Source organism: Protopterus annectens, chromosome 7.part0, assembly GCF_019279795.1.
Source record: "Protopterus annectens isolate FY-2018-M chromosome 7.part0, PAN1.0, whole genome shotgun sequence".
NCBI lineage: Eukaryota > Metazoa > Chordata > Ceratodontiformes > Protopteridae > Protopterus > Protopterus annectens.
In genome coordinates, this window is record NC_056739.1 from 966717158 (window position 1) to 966740881 (window position 23724).

At 40.7% G+C, this 23724-nt stretch overlaps 1 protein-coding gene across 4 annotated transcripts in view; it reads left to right on the forward strand.

The window, feature by feature from the left end:
• TP53BP1 (tumor protein p53 binding protein 1) overlaps positions 1-23724 on the forward strand; it is a 1265047-nt gene that overhangs the window by 1112262 nt on the left and 129061 nt on the right. For all 4 annotated transcript variants that reach the window (XM_044077533.1, XM_044077532.1, XM_044077535.1 and 1 more), the window contains one exon: positions 6567-6661. In XM_044077533.1, coding sequence (XP_043933468.1) covers positions 6567-6661 — 95 coding nt within the window. The remainder of the gene's footprint in view (positions 1-6566; positions 6662-23724) is intronic.

Consider the following 23724-nt stretch of genomic DNA (forward strand, 5'->3'; position numbering starts at 1 on the left):
TATGACTAAAGTGATTTCCGAATTTACATTTAATTATCATGCTCTATACCATTTACCCTAATCTACAAGGTAAAAAGGATTGAATTCTTCATTGCCTTGATGCTCTAAGACGGCTGAGATTTTATTTGAATAAAAGTCAACTTTTAAGGAAAATTAATGAATAAGGGCAGCCGTGGTAGTGCAGAGGTTAGCGTTGCTGCCTCACAGCACAAGGTTCTCCGGTTCGATCCTCATCTGGGGTGCCTTCTGTGCAGAGTCTGTATGTCCTCCTTGTGGTCACGTGGGTTTCCTCCAGGTACCCCGGTTTCCTCCCACATCCCAAAGATATGCTGTAGATGGATTGGACAAACTAAATTGGCCTTAGGCGTGAGTGAGTGCATGCGTGTGTGTGTGCCGTCTGTTGTAGGTTGAGCGCCGGGCTGGCAACTCGACACTGTAAAACTCCATTGCCAATCAGGAGCGGACAGATGATCCACTGTGACGACACCTAACTGGGAAAAGCCAAAAGAAGATGATTTAAGCAAAATGAATCAACTTTTTGTATCTTATGATGAAAAGAAGGAACAGCCAGTTTCTAAACAAAATGTTTCCATTCAGTTCTATTTCAACCATGGCAAAAATCCTCCTACTTCTGATGCATTCTGAAGAGGTGTGGACTGTAGATCCACTGTGGAAGCAGCTACCTGAGCCTCTGACACTTTTACTAAGCATTTTGAACTGGATGCTTTCTCTAGAGACAGGACTGGATTCACTAGGGCTAGCCAACATTTCAGCCCCCTTCGCCATCTGTTATTGACCTTTGGCAATAATCCCATTAGTAGTGAATACCACAGCAGTGATCTTATGAAGACTGTATTACAGTTGTGTAGTAAACATATGTTAGCAGATGTTCAAATTAGGTCACTGTTGTAGTATTTATATCCTCCCTCCATCCCCGAGTGTTTAGTCTGACTGGATATGCAGTTATCTTGGTGGATAAGTCCCACTGGCAATGAATGCTACAACAGTGATTTATTTGAACTTCTACCATTATGATAAAGTTCCAGTGGATCACTGTACTTTCTACATTTGCTTATCTCTCCAGATGTGAAACACTGCAATCCCAGTTTATCTGGTGCAGAGTCAAGGCTTGATTACTGTGCCATTACTGTGATCTGTCCTGATATTGTCCTTAATTGCTTAACCTAACCTTCCTCCTGTTTGCGCTTCTGTATTCATTTTCCAGTCTGACAGACTTCAATGCATTCCTGGATCTTCACCTTTCCCTAAACTAGCCATTAGCTAGTAGCTTTCCCTGTTTTCCATTTCCAGTCTTCTCACTTCAGGGTATCCTCTTTTCTTTCCAACCAGCTGGCAGCATTTCTTCTCCACCTCCTTTCCTCTTCTTTCGCAATGACAAATTTCCCTCACCTTCTACTCTGTTGAGAGATTTGGTGCCATTTCCCTCCTTCTACTAAGTTCTGAGCAGGAAAGCATCTCCACTCTAGTTTCCTCATCTTCTCCTGTGGCTGCTTGCTTGAGTAGATTGAGTCCAATACTCCATATGCTTGTTGTAGCAGTTCATAACCTCTACTCCCTGGCATTTCCTACCAGAATTTTTGGCTGACTCATAATCTTTGTCTTACAGGAGGTATATTGTTGAGTTCACAGGTGATTACTAGGCTAATGACCCCTGGAAGCCTTTTTAAGTGTACTGTGTTTCCCAAATATGTTTGACAAATTTTGATAGACTAGTGTTATTTTAAGGAGTATATTTAAGCTTGGGCATGGGAGTCAATAATTTGGAAGCTGCCTCTATCTACTACAGACCAGGGGTAAATTTCTGAATCCCCATCCATTAGTCAAAGTATGCTTGAATTGGGTTAGGGAAGATATCATCTTCACTTAGATGTGAAGCCCCTTCCAAATAAGAGGTAGTCTGTTGAGACTCATACCTTTCCCTCCAACATGTTGAATTTATGTTGTAGACTAGGTTTTTAGGTCCTTAGAATGGGTAGTTCTGATGCTTTATCATTTGCGTATCTGTAGCAGATCTATCAGAGCAGGATCAGAAGATGCTTTGTAGACCAAACATAGTTTGCCTCTCTGCAATCTGTAGGAGTTAGAGTATCGGGATACTGGTTTGAAGCAGTCATCATAGGACATGTTGTTTAGGTCATGTATTCTTTTTCTGACAAGCATCTGCAGATGCTCCATTTGTTGCATATGCCTAATCAGATACATATCAGAGGGGATGTTGTACTAGATGACTGGTCTAATAAGGATGGAGTACAATGGAAAAATGACATCCTTGGACCATATCCTTGTTTATAAGTTGTGGAAATATAGAATGATTTCCTTACTACAGTACACATGATGGTCCCAGAGCACTAGTTCACATATTCATAGATGCTTACTAGGCTAACAACCACAATGGTGTTTTTAAGCCTAGCCATGCATCCTAAATCTCTGACAAGTTTTGATACCCTTGATAAGTGTAAGCAGGGGCTTGGAAGATGAAACATTTGCAAGCTTTGGCCTGGGAGATGAACCATTTGCAGGTTGCCTGTGTCCATTAGAGACATAGATACCAAACCAGCAATGAATTTCCTGTTCCCCATCCAAATGTCCAAGTTGCACTTGAATTGGGTTAGGGAGGAGCTCTGCTCTCACTGGGTCTACTCTTATAGGTGTATTATCAATGTGGTAATTTCCAGGGGTAGCTGTTTTCCCAAAGGATATGCATTTCTTGGTATTGATTTTAAATCATGGTTTTGGCATCAGTTAGTTGTCTGTGTAGGCCTTTTTGGATGGTATTGGTGTCATTGGAGGATTCTATGACTGTGCCTAGTATTGTACAGTTGTCTGAAGACTTCGCCGACCAGAGGCCCTTGACGTTGTCCTTGACTTCAGAAAAGTAAATCACAAAAAGGAGCAGTTCAACACTGAGGCTTAAGGGGACTCTGTGGATGTAGACTGTCCTATTCTAACTTCTTTGGTCCCATCTGTGAGTCAGCTGGCTATCCAGAGGTGACATAGGAGTTCACACCTAATTTTGTGAGTTTGTCTGCAATGCCTGAGTGGGGTATAATGCCACATGCTTTGGCCAGGTAAAGGTAGCCAGTACACACCATTTTGCCCTTGTTCATTGCTTTGGTGATATTCTTGAAGAACTCCACCAGGGTGAGTAGGCACGACCTAGCATTTAACAAATCCAAACTGGGTTGGATCCAATATCTGAAGGTTTCCTATGTCATTGATTATCGTGTCCATAATTCTTTCCAGGCTTTTGCAAATGACACTCGTCAGACTTATGATTATGTAGTTATCTAGATCCATAGATGGCCCACCCTTGTGTAGCGGGATGGCAGTTGCTGTCCTCCTTTCACTTGGCATAAAGCCTGTCTCAAGCCTGTGATTCTAGTGGTACTGATAGCCATGTTTCATGCTAATAAGGAAATTTCCTGGGATATTATCAGGACCCATTGATGTAGTATTCTTGACCAATGCAGGACCTAGTTATAGTTGGGGGAGTTATGATTGAGGGAATTTCCCAAGGGAAATCTGAGGGGAAGGATAAAATTATAGCAAAATTTGTTGGTCAGTAGGTTTGCTACATCTTCCAGTTCAGCATATTCATTTTCATATACAGTTAGTTCAGCACATTGTTGTCTATTAACTTTATGATTATGGACATGGCTATAGCTAAAGAATGACATATGATTGTCCTTGCCGGCTATTTTAACCTCACCTTTGGCTTTGGTAGACTTGATTAGACCCCTGAGGTGTTTGTTTAGATTGATGATGGAGTTTTTACCATGCTGGGTATTGCACTTCTTAATTTTTGCCATGATTTTCTTCCTTTTGTCATATAGCTTATTGATGTTGAGATTCCACCAGGGTGGCTTGTTTTTGAGTTTGTCCTGCGCTTATTCTGGATAGGTACACCTGTGTCTGTTTAGCCCTTGCCACGATTGTACAGGGTTTCTGTGAAAATTTCCGTATAAGCAGTTGTGTTCTCAGGGTTTTTAGGGGCTTGAAATTTTGCCATTGTCACTTAATGTTTGGAAGTTTGCCTTAGAATAATTCCTAAACGTTCTAGGGCTAGCTGGGGTCTTGTGTTTTATTTTCATTTTAGAGTAGACAGCTTTATAGTCTGACCTGACAAATGAGGACTTTACAATGTGGAGAGTGCAACATTCTCTTGTGTTTCTGGGGAACATATCGAGGATATTAGTGCATAGATGACAAATCTACAGCCAGATAATCCAAAAAAGAACTTCTTTATTAACAAATCCTCTAGTACCTCGGCACACCAGCCTTTACAGAGTGTAAAACTTATCCAAAGCAACAATCACTTAAGTAGCAGCACAAGTTAAGAAAATTCTCAATTATACAATTATTCACTTAATATAAACAAATACCTTCCAACTGCATTCTAAATTAAGACCTCTAGGAACAAAAGTATCATATTTCAATATAAAAATGGTTTCTTTATGTAACAACCCAGCTTTTATATCTGTATTATCAAATTATTCACAATAAATCTGATCTAAAATAGAAGCTTTAAGTCCCCCCTCATTCATACAGTGATGGGTTTTAAAATGTGCAGCAGTCGAGCTTTCCATTCTAGCCTTTGTAATATCACTCAGATGTTCCTGAAGGCGCACTATAAAAGACCTCTTGCTGTACCCAATGTAAAACTTATTGCATGGACCCCTCAAGGCATAAACTATTCCTTCTGAATCACAACTAAAATTACATGTTACATTATACAGATATTAGTGCCCCTAGTGGAAGCACTGACTAGCTGGTCCAGGGTGTTTGTGTTTACAAAGTCCAGGAATCTCTGGATGTGCATGTTTGGAGTTGTCCAAGATTCACAGTTGGCAGTTAGTCACCCATGAATATGGTGTTGGGTTGAATGGGGAGTGTCTCCATTACGTTTAAGTATGTGTTACAGGTTTCTTGAGTTGTAGAGGGGGACTTACAGCTTGCAAGAACATGGTATGAGATGTTCCCTGTTGTAATCTGGATGGGGAGAAGCTCAAGTGCATCATAATGTCTGACTAGCGTTGAGGTGTATTTGTTCTTGTTGTAAATTGAGACAGCTCCCCCCTTTGTCCTTTCCTGTGCAGTAGCTGATCTAAATGTGTAGAAAGCATTATAGTCCTGCACCGCTTGAGTGCTCTCTGTGGCTTAAAACCATGTCTTAGTAACTGCATAGATGCCTGCATTCCCCAGGGTGAAGAGAGCTTGCAGAGAATGGAGTTTCTTATTTAAACTCTTGCCATTGAGCAGAAACCTCTTTAAATTTTATTGAGTTGATTTTGCTTTGTTGAAAAGTTTCTCAGTTTAGCAATGCCTAGAAAAAGCACTATGGACTGGACAAGGTTTTAGCCAATATTCAAATGCATAGAGGGGACAGGTACAGAACATTCCTGACAAAGTATTGTGGTATGCCAACTCTGTCCTCCTTGGCTGGCAAATATTGCACCCCATTCAAATGATACCAAAAACTAAGCCAGTGGTGTTTTTGTTGTAAAGCTTTATCTTCTCCACACTATGACGTAACCTGGATGCTGTAGCTAGGCTCTTACACTTGTTTGGCTCGGATTCCATATCACCCTGCAGTAAGCTTACTTGCATCCATACCTGTTAGGGAGTTGCATCTTGTTTTCCCCAAAATATTAGGCCCTTCATCTCTTCAGCTCTGCACCCTTTTCCATCATGCACTTTTTTGTCTTAATGTGGTATAGCATGATAACTGTCCATCACCCAGATAACATCTCTTCTCTAGTCTTTGCTCCTTACCAGATGCTATCTCTGACCGACCCTTTTAGGTAACCAGGCATCATGTTCTGTTCCTTTTCCTTTCTTTGCAAGAAATACAGATGTATGATATTCTCACACAGACCTGCAATCCTCACGTTTTGTCTGTTTTTAATGAGCCCACTTCCACCTCTGCCTTCCTCACCAGTGGCTGTTTTTACTGTAATCAGTTTTGAGCCAGGCCATTTCAGTCTTAGCTCAGCTAACTCTGTTGTGACTTCCTGTAGATTTTCTATGTAGCTTGTAATCTCAGGCAGCTTCCACTACACTTTCACTGTGATGTGACTGCTGTCATCAGTCTGCTGACTGTATTAAGCATTGCAGTTGATTTTTCTATTCAGCTGTTCATTTTATTTCTGCCATTCTTACCTACTTTGTCCGCTGTATTTACAGACTTGTGTCTGTTTGGTCTGCATCCATAGCTGTAATCAGTTTTTCATCATAGGTTTCTATAGTACTACAAATCTGCGCTTGCCTTTTACTTGGCTTAAGAGTTCCAGTTTAGAACCACCCCATGTCATTATTTTCTCAGACACCTTTTTCCATTTCAGCACGTACACCTCTATCCAAGTTTATGACCATTCTGTTTCTCTTAAAAGTTTTGCATTTATTGGACTTTTCATCATCACCACATTACATGGCTTCAACTTTATTATGTATTGCTTCATAGCTTTCAGAAAACATGAAAAGGTATACTTGAATTTTGTTAACTGTATTCTTTCTGTTTTGAATTTTTTTTTTGTTCTTTTTTCCAGAGTATGTTGAGACTGCCCCGTACAGTAAGAGATACACAGAATCCCAGCTCCGGGCTGGAGGGGGTTATATTCTGCAGGAGTTCAATGAAACCCAGGTAAGGGTTACCAGCATATTCTGAAATGTTGCTTCACCTGACCTTTGAGCTAACCATTTGTAGCTTTTATTCGACTGTGATATGCATGATGAAAATATAGCATTGCTGCTTTAAAAAATCATGAGGAAGGTTGAGTATTTCCTGTGATATTTACTAAATGTCTTTCAGTAACATATGTATCCATTTTGATGATCTTGATGTTATGTGCTCTAAAATCTGTGATGGCACCTTTGACCTTCAGTGCTAATTTTACTAGTTTATCTTGATACCACTTTTCACATCAAATTTTACTGCCTGCTGGATCCACCATTTACTTTAATTTCTGCATTGGCACACCCACTCCACATTACCCCTGGGAGAGGAAACATTTTTATCAAAGGAGGTACCTAACTATTTCCAAGCTTAAGATAGGATTGCAGTGGAAGTTAGTGGGAAGAGGCCAGATTTTTCACCTGCATGGTAATGTGTTCCTTGGAATATATCTGCAGTGTTCCTAAATAGGTATAAAGTCTAAAATATCTTTCTGCTTTTCCCGGTTAGGGGTCGCCACAGTTGGTCACCACTTTGCAGATTGATTGGCCGTGGAGTTTTTATGGTGTTGAGCAGCCAGCCCGACACAAAACTTTCAGAGAAGGCACACACACACCTCCCTGCATGTCTTTAAAACTCACTCGACCGCAGGGAGGACATGTAGATTCCTCACAGAAGGTGCTCTAGCCGAGAATTAAATGGGAGAACCTCTTGCTGTGCTGCGACAATGCTAATCACTGCACCACCGCGGCCGACAGCTGTATAAATTGAACTTACCGTAATAATAGATGTTTCGATGATCACTACCACAGTAGCCTTAGCTATATGGGTTATATCCTGCCAAGGATATAACAGCCAGCCTGCTTCCAAAGCTTCATGCAACTAAACTGTCTAGCAGCTCGAGCCAAGCTGACTAAAAGACAAGCTTGAGCACAAAGCCCTTCTGAGCTTTCCTGCCAGCATAGAGATGCAGGATGAGCCCTAAAAGGACAATGCTAGGAATAACCAAAAATAAATGCCCACACCCTAGCATAAAAACACACCAAAAAACAAGAGGGAGGGAGCGGCTACTGCAGCAGTGATCATTTGAATATCTACTGTTATGGCAAGTTCAACTTACACAACTGTTCTATGTTGTTATTGATCAATGCTGCAGTAGCCTCATCTATATGGGTAGATTACCATAGCCAACTATGTTTGAGAGAAGGAAGGAGAATGGTCCTAGCAAAGCTTAATCTATATCAAGAGAAGGGATACTTCTAAAATCCAACCCTTTCCAAAAAAGCCATAGATGAAACCAAGACCCTGGTAGAGTGGGCCTTGACCATGCCCTGAATACATTTGTCATGGTGAGTATAACAAAAGGTAATAGCCTTAGACAACTATTTGGATGTAGTTTGTTTTGACACAGGTTGCCCCTTCTTACTTTCACAAGAAATGAACAATTGAGCCGAATATTTATTTATTTATTTCAGTTTGATGACCGGAGTGGTCCATTTTCAGTGGAGGCCTGGGGAGAAAAGCCTCAGTAACAAATGAAAGATTTAGTTCTAGCAAGATAGTACCCGAGTTGTCTGTGGACATCTAATGTATGGATTATCCTTTCTGTCTCATTTTTAATAAAGAAAATGGGGAGATGGATAGTTTGGCTTAAGGTAAACTCTGATACCACTTTAGACATAAAAGAAGGATTTGATGTCCTTCCATATCATTGTGGCAGTATTCTTTACAATAGGGATCCCCTCCCAAGGGTAGCTTGACATCCGGCCAGTATACAAAAACCTTCAGGTTGTAATAGGTGCACTGTACATCACATGTATGCTCCCAACACACAGCGTAGAGCATAAAGGTGATGTATGGATGTACCATCCTTAGAACTTCTTTGCCATTAGTCTGAATGTCATCTTCGATCATCGTTCTAAACGCATGTTTGTCTACTGCTTACCAAGCCACTTTCCAGATAACTGCCCCATTGGTGGGGGGGGGGTTCCTTACCCGCTTTTTATTGTTTGGTTTTTGGTTTCACGTCATTCAGAAAGAGCAGATGTCAGTGACGGACACAGATTCCCCGTAAGGATCGTCACAAGCAGTGTTTGTTTCGTTTAGGTGCTTCGCGCGACTATACATCTTGTACCATTTGTCAGGGGTTTATTCCAAAAGCCTTGCATAGTCTGCTCTCTTCTTTACAATTTATTTATAAAACCAATGAATTAAGTTATTGGCTAAAGATACTGTGGAAGAATCTTCCCTGCCCGAGGGTCAGCCGTCCTCAAAAAAACCCCAAGAAAGTTCAGTCAGATGCTTCTGCTGTACCATCTCCACCGGATGTCTCTGTTGAGGTTAATGAAAGCTCAGAGGACCACCATATTTTTCACTCTGATTTCTCTGCTGAGACCACTTCAGAGGCCAGCATGGATTCGGCTGCTTGCACGTCCATGTTGCCCTTGCAGAAATCTGCTTCTGATGTTGAGGTGGAATTGCAACTGATTATTTCTGAAGGACCTAGGGGTGTTCCTCAAGTCTTGATGAGAGAAGAGATACATACTATGCTTAGAATACTGTCAGGGTTCAGAGCCTCCTATAATCTTTAGGGCTGATGTTCCCTTAAAGAAGAAGCAGAAAACTAAGTACCTTTATCCTGATCCCAAAGATCTTCAGATTGAATGGCAAAATTTCACTCGAGGTCTGTTTAATGCCCTTATGGCTATGAAGCCTCCTCTAGGGGTCTCTTTTCCTGTTCCTTTGGTCTTCTACTCCTCTTAAGAGGCCTAGGGAGCAGATTTCATCTGATGAGGATGTAGATTCTGATGAAGAATTCTTGACCTTTTCTTTACAGATTCCCTCTCCCTTGTATTATAGCTCTGAGGAAGAGGAATCTATTAGTCCTGAGTCTCTCTTTGAGGAGATTTCTTTTGGTGACACAATTCCCCATATGATGGAGTTTTTTAAGTGGGATTGTGCTCAGGTCTGTGACGATCAGAAAAGGTACTATGAGCATCTTCAAATGGAGTCCCTAGGCCGTCTGCTGCCCTTCCTGTTCTTGCTGCCTTGGATGTTTTTTCCACAGCTTCTGAGTCTCCTGACTCCCTGTCTCCTGCTCCTAAAAAAACTGATAAGTTTTACAAGGTGCCTGAGGATTGCAAATTTCTTTATAGGTGCCCCTCTGCTGACCTTTCTGTTGTTTTTGAAAAGCCATCTAAACTTTTGCCTTCTACGAAGTTGTTTCCCTCTGACAGGGATAGAACTATGGGGAGGTTGGGTAAGAAAGTGTATACTTCTGCTACCTTGGCCTTTAGAGCTGTAAACTGCCAGACCCATATGACCAGGTATATTTTAGTTCTTCTCTCTCAAGCTTGTCGGTTAATTTCCAATCTTCCTGACTATAAGGAGAAGGCTCCAGCTGTTTCTTTATTAGGGGCTTCTTCTCAGGTTGCTCGCCATTCTACTAAATGCAGCTATGATGTGGCTGATTCCTCATCTACAGTTGCTGCCTTTGGTTAAGTGTTGAGGAGTTATTCCTGCCTTCGACTTTAACCTTTGCCTGATGATATTAAAGCTAAGTTGATGGATGCTGCTCTAGATAACAAACCTCATTTTGGTGCTGCTGCTGCTGAGCTGTTCAAGTCCCTTTAGGAAAAGGGTAAGGCTTTACAGAATTTTAAATACATTTTGTTTTACCTGCTTCCAATTTCAAAGAAATTATCGTAATAAACATGCCTTTGTCTGCAGACTGTCTTGCCTTCCCCTCCAAAGGTAAAAAGTGTGGTAGAAGGGCCCCCTGCTAAGTCTACTCAAACTCCTTTAACTCAGAAACCTCCTTTTTTGACAAATCAGGTGCTGTCTGATTATCCTTGCCTCTCAATCCCATTCCTCTCTTTCTGTCTTTCCCTGTCCGTTCCTATTTGGTTAAAGATCACTCAGAATTCCTGGGTTCTATCCATTATTTGCCAAGGGTATTTTTTATGATCAGGAAATCTCTTCTCCCCTTTTTGGGGATTTCTCAGCCTCCTCAGGCACAGCTGCACTTTTTTCCAGAGGTGCTTCAGGACCTGTTGTTTCAAGGAACAATTCAGGAAGTTCCAACTCCACAAAGGGGCAGGGGTTTTACTCCAGAATATTTTTGGTCCCCAGGAACAAAAGCACCTGGAGACCCTTTCTGGCTATCTCTTAGCTGAACAGCTTTTCGAAGGTTCCTTCCTTCCAGATTCTATCCATTCCAACTTTGTTTCCTCTTCTTCTTTCTCAGGTTTTTTTAGTTTCCCTGTATCTCAAGAATGCCTATCTTCATATCTCAATTCATTCCCTTTTCAGGAAGTTTTTGTTTTTCTGTTGCTTCATTCCATTTTCTGTTCTCTACTTTGCCCTTTGGCCTCTCTGCTGCCCCAAAGGTCTTCACCAAATGTCTCGCTGCTGTGATTGCTTTTTGCAGGTTAAGGGGAATACAGGTCTTTTTTTGTCTGGACTACCTGCTCATTCAGACCTCTTCTCCGGAAATCTTACCTTAGCATCTTCACTTTGCTGTTTGTCTCCTGCAAAGCCTATGGTTTACAGTGAATTTCCAAAAATCTTATGTGAATCCTTCTTAGGATTTTGTTTTTCTGTGGTGCAGGCCTAAGATGTTCAAATGCTGGCATCTCTGATGTCCACCGAAGGCTTTAGCTGTGATTGTATTCTTTCAATCCCTTCTTCATCTGGACTGCATTACAGCCAGGGAGTTTCTAAGGGGTCTGGGTTTCATGGCTTCCACCATTCCTATGCTTTCTCTGGCCAAGCTTCATATGAGAAAGCTCCAGTGGTTACTAAAGTCAATCTGGCTTCAACATTGTCAACCTTTGGATTTTCCAATTCCCCTTTTCCCCTGTGTCAAACTGGAACTTCAGTGGTGGATTCATCAGTTGTCCATCAATCCAGGGCTTCCTTTTCATCCTCCAGTCCCGTCTCAGGAACTCTTTACAGATGCCTCAGACATGGGATTGGGGGGGAGGGGTTCCTTCAGCCCTCTGAAAGTGAAGGGCCTTTGATCTCTTTGACAAAAGAAGGAACCCATCAATATCAAACAGATGAAACCCCTGCTTCTTGCTTTTCAAGCTTTTCACACTCCTTTCCTTGCAGGGGCCCCCAAAAGTCTTCACAGAAAATACCACAGTGTTAGTGATGTGGTACATCAACATCTAGCTGTCCCATATCAGGTGACCCTTCAGGCAGTTTACATTCCTTAAGTTCAAAACATTGTGGCAGATTATCTGAGTTGGCCCATAACACAATCTCACAAGCAGATGTTTCACAAAGATGTGTTTGTGGATAGTGTTTGTGGATATTGTCCACCAGTGGAGTACTCTTCAAATAGACCTTTTTGCCTCCCCTCTGAACAGACAACTTTCTCTCTTTTGCAACAGAGTCCGATGTCCTCTGGTTTGGATGGTGGGCACCCTCCCCTTTTCTTGGAAGGGGATGTTTCTTTATGCCTTCCCTCCCTTTCCATTCATACCGAAAGTCCTATTCAAGATAGAACAGGATGTTCCCAAAATCTTGTTGGTAACTCCCTTTTGCCCCAGACAGCACTGGTTCCCTCCTCTTCTGCACTTGGCCAAGGGCAGTCATCACAAGTTACCTCACAGGGTGGCTCTCTTCACACAAGACATCCCCACCTGTCCACTCTTTAACTGACATTGTCGGTGAAAGGGTCTTGAAGGAGGCCAGGAAACCAGAATATGTCATTTGTCCAAATGGAAGAGATTTTCTTTCTGGTTTCTTTCTTATAACCTAGATCCACTTACTGTGGGAATTTCTTTGGTCTCCCTTAGTTGTGTGAATTGTTCAATGCTGGGCTGGCGTTCTCTTCTGTTAAAGCCCATTGTCAGCCATTTCTTCTTGTCTGCCGTTGACTCCCCCTTTGGCTTCTAGATTTGAATTAACAATTTCTAACAGGCTTCCTTCGTATTAGTCCTCCCAGAGAGTCTCTACCTCCTTCATGGGACCTAAATTTTGTTTTCAAAAAGTGACTTGGGCTCCTTTTGAGCCTGCTGCTTCAGCTTTACAGCATTATTCGTAGAAGGCTGTTCTTCTTTTGGCCCCTACCTCAGCCAGACAGGTGTCTGAGCTGCAGGCCCTTATGGCTGTTCTTCCTTTTCTGTTTTTTTTTTTCATAAGGACAGAGTGCCCCTTTGTACTAATCCTTCTTTTATGCCCAAGGTGGTAGTGAGTTGTCTCTTAATCAGTCAATTCATTTGCCCACTTTTTTCCCTTCTCCACAGTCTGCTAGTGAAGAAGGTTCTTTACACTTTAGATTTTCATAGACAATTCCGATATTGTTTGGATAAAACTAAAGCCATTTGTAAATCTGAGCAGCTTTTTGTTTCCTTTCATCCTAGATCTTTAAGTTTGGCTGTTTCAAAGCAAACTGTTACTTCTGGATATTTAAAGCCATTTCCTTTTGTTATTCCTTTCATGGGAAAAGCCTTCTTTCGTCTGTTAAGGCTCATTCTACAAATGCTATGGCTTCTTCTGGTGCTTTTTTCAGGCGCTTGGATACAGATTCTGTTCTTGAGGAAGCTACTTGGACTTCTTTGCATACCTTAAAAAAGCAGCATAATTTGGATGCTTCTAGGGCTAGAGGTGGTTTTGCCAGGGATATCCTACATGGTTTCCTTGAGAGCTATGTTGGTCCTACCTCCTCCCAACTTTCTTCCTGACCTTTTGTGCTCTTCCTATTATAAAGACTGCAACAGTGATATGGAAGGACATAGTTCAGTTGTGTAAAATATTACCTTAACAGTAGATGTCCTTCCCTTCCCCCCCTGTTACTTTTCTCTTGCTGGATGTACTTATTACCTCTTTATGTCTGTAGACTGTTGTTCCTACTGGGACTTTTCAGTCAGAGTATCATCTTTTTATGCCCTACACCACGCATGGAGAGCATATGTGTGGCATATGGCATACCTATTAAAACCTAAAGGCTTTGGTATACTGGCCAGGCATCAGGCTACCCTTGGCAGGGGATCCCTATTATAAAGAGGACTGCAACATGAAGAGAAGGACATCTACTGTTAATGGTAAGATTTTGTACAACTGTACTTTTTCAAAGAAATTCTGTCTCTGTAGAAAATTAAATAGAGCTTGCAACTGAGATGCCTTTCTGTTAGAAGTCAGAGCAATCACTAAAACTGTTTTCCATGTTAAAAACTTCATCAGCCAGATTAGCTGGTTCAAATGGAGAAAGAGTTAGCTTCACTAACACACAATTAAGACCCCCAAGGAGTGCCAACTGGTTTATTTGAAGACCACTTAAGCAAAACCCCTTTCAAGATCATTTTGAAATGAGACTGCCTTGAAAGAGGAGGTTCCAAGGGGCAGACATGCTGGAATGGCCAATAAATGAACCATGATAGAGGAATAATATAAGCCATATGATGGCAACTCATACAAATTTTGTAAAACCAGATAACAACTAGCCCAGAATAGGTGCTGATTGTATTACTGGCACCATGTGGAAAAGTCTTTCCATTTGCTAATATATGGTTTTCTACTAGCAGGCTTTCTTGCCTCCATTAGTACCTGCTGCATGTTCTCAAAAAAACAGGTGCATAAAAGGAATTAAGACCCTATTATCCAGGCAGACAGTTAAAGATGATTGATGCCAGGGTGTATCAAACACCCCTATTCTTATGTGAGTAGATCATACCATTCAACTGTCCAGACTTTTGCAGAATGTCCAGATCTTTGCCTGATATTTTTTCTGTTCCTCATGAAATTTGCAGTTTTCTGGCAAATCATTGAGCTTTGAAATCCCTAAATAATAATAATAAAAAATAATGACAGTTTTTTTTGAGTTTCAGACTTCATGTCCTTCAGAAAATACATAATAATGCAAAATATGTTATTCTAGCAATTTTCTAAGTTTATAGTAGCAATATTTAAAATATGTCCGTATTTGTGGGCCAGTGTCCAACCCTTTATTTTTGGCTTTGTCCAGATTTCTAGCACTGAGAGGTTGAAAGGTATGGATTAGATTCATTCTGTGAGGAAGTTTGTAGTAATTGTCCCAGAACATTTCCAAAAGAAGGGAGAGCCATAGTTACATGGACCAGAAGGGAGTCACCACAACCATTTTGTGGGATTCCTTCTGAATTTTCAGAAGTATCCTTGATATTAGTGGAAAAGGTGGAAAGGCATACAAGAGCATTCTTGTCCAAAGAAATGAAAAAGGCATCTATCTTTCAGGCCTTCTTTCACCAAGTCCTGAAACAGAATTTTGCCAGTTGACTGTTTATTTTACATTTGTTGACCGGGATAGTCTAACTGGATTTATGTCCATTTTCAGTAGAGTCCCGGGGAGATAAGCTCCAAGAGATTACTAGAATACTAACATACAGGTACTAGTTGTTATACAGTTAAATACAACAAATTTTAAATAGTTCAGGAATCTTCACAGTTTATACAAAAAACATGTTACAAGCATTAGATAAGATATTTTAGACTTCATGTACAAGACTTCATTAGTAACTAGAAAGTAATTGTTAAACAAATGCATACTTCAAGTTTCAACAGTTCAGCAATGCTCACAGTTTAAACAATACTTGTTGCCTGCCTTAGGTAGGATGGTTTAAAATTATATGCAGACGAATTTAACTAGAGATAACTTAAAATACCTATTAGGATAAGATATGTTTTTGCCAAGGATAGGCCTTGATCTAAAAAGACACAGAGCAGGCATTAGGTCTTAAGAGAGGGCATTTGGGATATAGCATGAGATTAGTGTAAATGAAGACAGTGATGTAAGTTCATGGGGGAGTTGGTTCCAATACTTTCCAACTGCATTTGAGAACAGAGCATCTCCTGCCATGTTATTAGATTTACATGTTGATACAAGTAGTTTATTAGATGAGAGTAAAGTTAAAAGGTTCTTATATTGGGTAATGAGACTAGCAAGTATTGGGGTATTGGTAGGTAGGAAAAGGGTTTTGTGTGCAGTGGTGAGTTGTTTAAAGTGAATCTGATTCAGAAGCTCTAACCAGCCTAATTGTTTCAGATTGTCAGTGATGAGTCCTAAAGGAGGAAGCAGTAGCAAATCTGGCAATGCTATTGTAAGCATTGGCTAGCTTGTTAAGGTTATTTTTTGACAAGTTAGTATATATGGAAGAAGCATAAAGAAGTGTGGAGCTATATCCCAAGCTAACATGGCTTGTCTGTAAAGGTGGCACAACCTGGTTCCTCCTTGCTTTTTGATGTACTTACATGACTGTGGTATTGTCTGTAACCACTTGATGAGGTCCTGTGGATCAAAGATGGTTCAGAGAGTTGAGGGTCTTGATCAGGGCAAACATCTCCTTGCTATTTATGTGCTTGAATATGTCATTTGTGTCTCACACCCCTTGCACTTTTATTCCTCCTTAAACTGCTCCCCAGGCAAAGTCTGGAGCATCTGTGCTGACTGAATTTGGGAGAAGAGGAGACTTGGATTTAAGGTTATTTTTTGTCTCCATCAAAAATTTATTTTCTGTCAAACTGCAGTACTGGGATTGGAAAAGATAAAGCACGTTAATGCTGGGACAAAAGAGATTTCAGATACCACCTCTTGAGAATTGTAGATACCATGAGACCCAAAATGAAGTTTGAATGGAAAACTTTAGAAATTGATCTAAATAAAGATCTATTTTTCCCGTGGAAGAAAAGTTGTTTGAACAGAGGTGTCTAGTTGACATCCCAGGAACACAGTCCTGTGTGAGGGAGCCGAGAAAGATTTTTGAGTGATCTCTTAGAATGCTAGCTTGTTCAAGAGATCTCTCACCCAAAAGAGAGATCCCTGACAATTTGAAAATGACTCTGCAAAGATAAACAAGTTGTTTAAAAATGGAAAAATATGGATATTCTATGAGTTTTATAACTGGAAATTGACAATTTGTGAACTCTCCTGGTGCAATGGATAGTTCAAAGGGTAAGGCAGACAACTGATAATAATGTGATCCAGACACAAACAGCCTTAAGAAGCACCTGAAGTCTGGAGGAATAGGGATGTCAGGAAACTTGAAAGAGGAAGAAGAGGTTACAGGTTGTGAAGTGACATTTTGGATTTGGGCACTACCACAAACAGGTTTAGGAAAAAAAGATCCAGAATTGGTTTCCAAGCATTTTCTTTCTTTGGTACTAGGGATAAAGCACCTTCCCACCTGGGAAGAACTAGTTCTATTACTCCTTGGTACAGCATGTGAAGAAGAACAGGAGGAAATAAGAGTCTGTCTGATCTGTAGGATGAGGAATGACCCCCTGGAAAGGAGGAATTTCCTCCCACTGCCATCTATAACCCATTTGTCTGAAACAGTCTGTGGCCAAAGAGAAGAATGGAGATTCTGACTTTCTGGAAGAGAAAAGGGGTCAGAGTGTGAAGGGGTCACAAGGTTTCTTGGATAGTCATTTAGACTTGTTGGACTGTCCTTGGTTTTGGGAGGTTTAAAACTTCTTTTTGGGACCCCTTTGCCACTTCTTAAATGTCTTTTGACACTGTTTATTCTTTTTTTTCCCCAAAATTGGATAAGGAAAAGAAATTCCTTGGAAAATATGGAAAAGAAGGACTGAAAAATCTTGAGATTCCCTGGCTCAGCTTGCCATTTCATCACACTTTTTGATCACCTCTGCAACAGAGGTGCCAGACGCTAAGTCTCTGTCCAAGGGAGAATTTAAAATCTCATTTTTTTATATATTCTAGGAGGTTCTGAGAATGCTGCCAAGAAAACTGACTTAATGCAGTAGCAGTAGCCATAACCATAGAAGAAATATCACCAGAGTCATACACAAACTGCAAACAATAAGTAGTGACATGTGCAATAGAAAAAACGAAGTTGTTTACAGCAGTTTTTTACTTCCCAAGAAGAAGCTATACGTGAAACATCCTCATACTTTCACAATATTTCAGAACAAACTTTTAACATATTAGCCCTCTTCTTCTAGTTTTGGCTTTTCCTGATTAGTGGAGTTTTACGGTGTTGAGTTGCCAGCCTGACACCCAACCTTCCAAGGAAGGCACACACACACACACACACACACACACACACACACACACACACACACCTAGGGCTAATTTAGAGTGTCCAATCCACCTACAGCATGTCTTTGGGATGTGGGAGGAAACTGAAGCACCCGGAGGAAACCCAGGCGACCACAGGGAGGACATGCAGACTCTGCACAGAAGGCACCCCAGTCAAGGATCGAACCGGAATACCTCTTGCTGTGAGGCGGCAATGCTAACTGCTGCACCTCCACGGCCGCCCTATATTAGCCTGATAATTTAAAATTCTGGAAATCAAAGCTGTAGAAGGCACTATCAGTAATTTTTCCCATTCTGATTACAAAAACTGGGATTAGAATTAACTACATGCTTAGCAGTAGTGGAGTCAACCAAAGCTATAGCTGCTTGGTCAAGTTTGGGAGTAGTGTGTAAAAATTTAGAAAATTGAGTAACAGTCCCAGTAAATTACTTCTATACAGAGAAACTTGAGGAGAAGTAGATACATCTTTGGTTTTCTGTTTATCTTTGACAGGCAAAATGGGTTCTACAGTGATAATAATGGCAGCTGCTGATTTCCCAGGGATGGGCACAGCATTCTAACACAATAGGGAAGCTTTCTCTGTTCCCGCTCCTAGGACCAACAAGAGTGACTCTGCCTTACCTGCTGAGGGGGGACTACCAGCAGACGTAGAGAATGTGGTTAACCCCCAGTCCATTGTGGCTGTAAGTGCTACATCAGAGGGATCTGGGATAAAAGATGAATGGTCTGGGCTACAGCAAATGACCACAGCAGAGTCGCCTGCTATGGCTGAGGCAAAATGCTAGCATACTGTAGCAGCAAAAGCTGTTTGATATACTTTTTGTGGCTTGAAGAAGGATAGACCATGGGACCAATAATTTGTTGCATGTCAAGCTGAACATGTTGCCTTTTCCCCAGGGGGAAAAAGCAACAAATGCTGGTAAAACTACCAATCCACAAAAGGTACTTTTTTTTACAGAAACAAATATAGTAAAAACAATTTCAAATGCTATGGCAGCCTCACAATGGAAAAATAAGCACAATTTCTCCAAAGAAAATGTTATCCGTTAGTTTGCACTTTTCCATTTAAAAGTACAGGATCGAGATAGTCTGTTAAAGCAAAACACTCCTAGCTTTAAAATAACTTTCTTGAAGAGGAAAGTAATAAAATATCAATAAATATAATAAAGTGGAAGGTTTTCCCACCAAGAGGAACTTATCCGCACAGCAAAGGAAACTACAAGCTCACCGATGATCCTCTAAAGCAACAGAGGATTATACTCTTCAGTGGCAGTAAATCTCTGAAGGGCTTCATGCCCAAACTCATATTTTAATCAGCTCTGCTTGGACTGCTTGACAGCTTGGGCAAAAGAAAGGGGCCGAAGCTTTGGAAACTGGCTGTTTGTTATATTCTTGGAAGGATATAACCCATATAGCTAAGGCTACTGCATCAGTGATCATTATAAAGAACATCCTCCTTGATCATGAATGGGCAAGAGATCAAAGAAACTGCAAGCATCTTTGTTCTGCCTTGTTTTATCTGAGACTAGCACTAGTGGAACAAAATATCCTAGATATGGTACTCACAAATATGTTATAATGCTGCACCCCTCCAGTGTGATGTCCTCTCTGATAAGATGAGATGAGATCATAAAGCAATCTCTCTTGAAACAAAGTTAACATTACCCCCCCCCCCCCACACCTAACCCCAGAAACTTTAAGAATCTCTCTAAGGTAAATTACCCCATATTAAGGGACAGCATAGCTAGTTTCTAAGCTCCCTCAAATCCAGAAAATACAGAAACCTATGCAGTGGTATACACAAAAGCCCTGTAAGACCATGTAAGCAACTGCATAGAAATAGCAGCACCAGACTGAAATAAACTCGGGTCAAACCACAAAATAAAGCCACCCTAGTGGACTCCTGGTGTTAATTGGCTGTACAACAAAAACAGAATCATGTGATAAGTAAGAGGAAATGTGCACAACCAAGAAAAACGTCCCTCAGTAGTCTAAGCAAGTGAATCAGAGAACAAGTCAAGTCTCTAAAAGGAGACAGAGTTAAAAATAGCCTCCAGAGCTAGGGATAACCATAAGGCATTTTTTGGGTATGTTGGCAATCTTAAGGGCAATACCCAACAATGGGCAAAATTGGTTATAAATAGCATCATCTATACTCAGCCAGAAAGTGTAGCAAATCTGCTGGTCAACCAGTTCAGCTCAAATTGCATCTCTCGTCACACCCAATTCTCCTCTAAGAAATACCATGCACTACTCCACCGCCAGTTATTACCAAGAACAGGTTGTTGCTGTGCCCTCTAAAGCTAAAAAGCCAGCTTGATATACCAGGTTGTCGCTTAAACAGCTTAAGTCAAGCACATAAGAATCTTTATTTAACCACAGCCTGTGGACTAGCTTTGTTCCAGTAGAGTGGAAGACAGCAACAGTCATTCGTCTGTATTAAGGAAAACCATCTACTGACCCGGGAAATTACAGATCCATAAGTTTGACTAGTCTTATATGTAAGGCCGTGGAAAGAGTAATCATGGACCTGATAAATAATGACATAGGAACCCTCCAAACACTGCACCCAACCCATTTTGGCTTTGTCAAAGGCAAGTCATGCCTACTGAATCATGAGTCAGTAAGACCATGGATGAAAGTAAACATTACATACCACTTACATCGGCCTGGCCAATGCATTTATAATTTCCCACACAGGTGTTTACTCTCAAAACTGGGATAAACCCCTATGTCACCAGATGGATAGCCAGTTGGCTCACAGACAGCATACCTGTAGTTAAAGTGAGTGAATCCAGATCCAGCAAGAGGCCAGTTACAAGTGGTGTGCTACATGGCTCATTGCTGGGACCACTCCTGTTTGGAATATAGTTCTCTGAAATCAAGGCTAATGTGGAAGGCCTCTGGATAACAAAGTTTGCCAACAACTGCAAGCTGGGGGTAATCAGTGAATCCCCCAGTAATGTGGATATCCTTCAGGAGGGTCTAGCTCAGTCAAATGATTAGTGCCAGAACCATGGCCTTAAACTAAATGCAAAAAATGCATTATAATGCCCTTTGGGAAGTTAGATACCCTTGCAAATTACAGTATCAATAGCACACCCCAAGAGTAGACTTGGAGATGAGAGCTCTAAGTACACAGATAGATAGTAGCCTGAACATTGACTGCCATAAGGCCTTCTGTGTGGCACAACTTATAAGTAAAGGTATGGCATCCAGATCCAAGGAAATGATAGTCCTGCTGTACTAGTCCAATAACTGAGTGCAGTGCTCTATTTGACATGTACTAATTTGACATGTACTTAACTAGTCACTTACAGCAGCTAGAGCAACCTCAGATGTTCCTCACAAAGAAAATACAAGATGTAAACAACATTGCCTACATGGACAGACGTAAAGCCCTATCCCTTTACTGTGGTTCCTGCTGACTGTTAATGGGTGACTTATGCCTAACCTACACGGCACTCACAAATCCAGGTTTGATAGAGCTGCTACACATCTGCAAGTCAAACAGCACAATGGTCACCTGATCTAAGGATCTAAGGTTAGTCAGCGACTCAAACAAAACATGCAAAGAGACAGATATATGTCTCAGGGATTGCCCTTTCTTTAGAACAGGCATCCTATTCACTTTATGCAGAGCCCTTCCCTGGCCCTCTTCATATGCAGCTTGGATCAGTGGCTAGGGAATCGCAAATTCACACCTCGGGTAATGTCTGTGTCCCTCATGGACAGGGGTAATCTGTAACATACTGAAGGCATAGACACCGACCCATGTCATCCTCTTGCCTCTAGGGGCTGTATATTGGATAAAATCAGGTTATAATGGACTAGGCTTGTAAGGGCTTTTAAGCTATTTGCCTAGTAATCTTATGTGAGCCTATGAGCCTTCAGCAAAAAGTCATACCACCCCTCCCCAGAGATGATCTCTGTCTCTCTGACTATATTGTCTTTAATGGCGGTATAGGTAGATGCCATACTTTTATGTAGTTTGGATACCACACTTTGTAAATAAATTAATAAACATTTCACATTCACGTATTCGTTAATATGCTTAGCATTTTGTAAACAAGTTATTCCAGTCTTTAGCAGTAATTCTTGCACTGAAATTAATATGTCATCTATTTCTATCCTAACTATGTTTTGAAAGCATTTTTATAACACATCATTGCTGCCTTCCATAAACTTACAAAACTTCAAAACATATTTCAATCAGTTTTTAACAAAAGTCTTGGTATTTGGCAGTATGTTTGAGAATTTATTAAAAAATACTGAAGTTTCCACTGAAATGTTTATAGTTCTCTGGGGGATTGTTTGTTTGCAATATTCAGAAGTGAAATGTTTTTTTAAAGGCTACATTTCAGCAAACTCTATATACATGACTTGCAGAACTTTCAGCCTTGAATACTCTGCCTTCGCTGCTGTAATGTTTTTTGTTGTACCTGTCTTATCCTTACCCGCCTGGTAGTGTGGCTTGTAATCCACTTTTTTTGAAATAATGTTAATTTCAGAATAAGTCTTCCACTTCAAATCATTGGTGTATGGCAGCATAATGTAAGAATATACGTTTTACTCAGGGTGAAGACTGTGGCCTTTTAGCCACAGTGTCTGCATTTTGTCATGTAAATATAGTCTATTATTCAATAATATTGTTGCCAACCTCAGGGCTTTTGATGGACCGTTTAAGATTTCCTGTTGTAAATAAACATAATGCTCTTAAACCAGTAATTTCCTAAATGTTACTAATTCTGTAGTACATCTTGCATGTAAAGACAAGGCATTTTATATTCTTCTTGCTGTGTAATGGAATAAATAACTTTTTAAAGAATGTCTGTGAGTAAACTAACAATAGAATTATTATTTCTGGTATACATAGGCATTATGTTCAACAAATCTGATGCCTAAGAGGGCTTCCATCGTATCATCATGTAAACATTTATAAAACTCTGATTAAATCCCACTCCCTTAATAATCTGTGTACACTGGAATTAGGAGAAAGACATTCAAGTTACTTTCTATGTCGCAACTGCCTGATCACTACCACCTCTGTAGCAAAGGTTTTCTGGATATGTTCATGTACCTTCAAATGAGATGTTCCAAGCACAAATTTTGATCGTGGAATGAATACTTGTGCTGTAGAATTTAAACATTCCCTACTGATAAGTTTAATATATTCATCTAGCTTCAGTGAAGATAGGATACCCAAGTCCTTGACCAAATTAGTAGACTGGCAAATATGACTGTCCAAAGCATATGGATAAGAGAAATTACTGGCCCAAAAAATACATAACCATACATTTATTGTTACTGAAATTCATACGCTGTGGTGTTACCCAGTTTGTTATCCAGACACATTTCAAGAGACTGATTTTTCTCAGTATTAGTAACTATACATCCTTACAGTGTTATCTAATTGTCTTCTTTTTTTTGTCTGTGGAGAGCATAATACAACTACTTATCACTTGTCTGTTGCACCTCATTTTTTTCCGTTTTCCGTGCTGTCAAATCATGTGGGTCAGTCTAAGCTGTGTTCTCTCATTTTATGAGAGGCTGAAATGTCATTGCTAAGGACTGCTATGACATGTTGCTTTATTACTGTTAAACAGGCTATAGTGTCAGCAGTGGTAGTGCTTGCCCTCTCATAAATGGCCATAACATCTAGCCAGTGCTGTAACATAGAGGGTTTAGCCCAAATTGTGCCCTAGACGACCTGAGTGTGGCTTCTGGCCTGGGTGATAGAAAAGCATGCAAGCATGGCATGGGATTGAGTGGTTGATTCCAGCATTTGCTTCCTGGTTGGGGGGAATGGTAATGGTCACACTGCGGGATGGATGTCTGTAGGTTGATCTGGGTATATACTTCATACTTGAAAAAAGGACACTGGATTTAAAAGCACAGCCAAGGGGTTTATCTCATTCTAGCTATGCATAGTGGAAGTTTGAAATACGTACTTACTGTTCGACTCTGAGTAGGTCATTAACCAGACAGTGC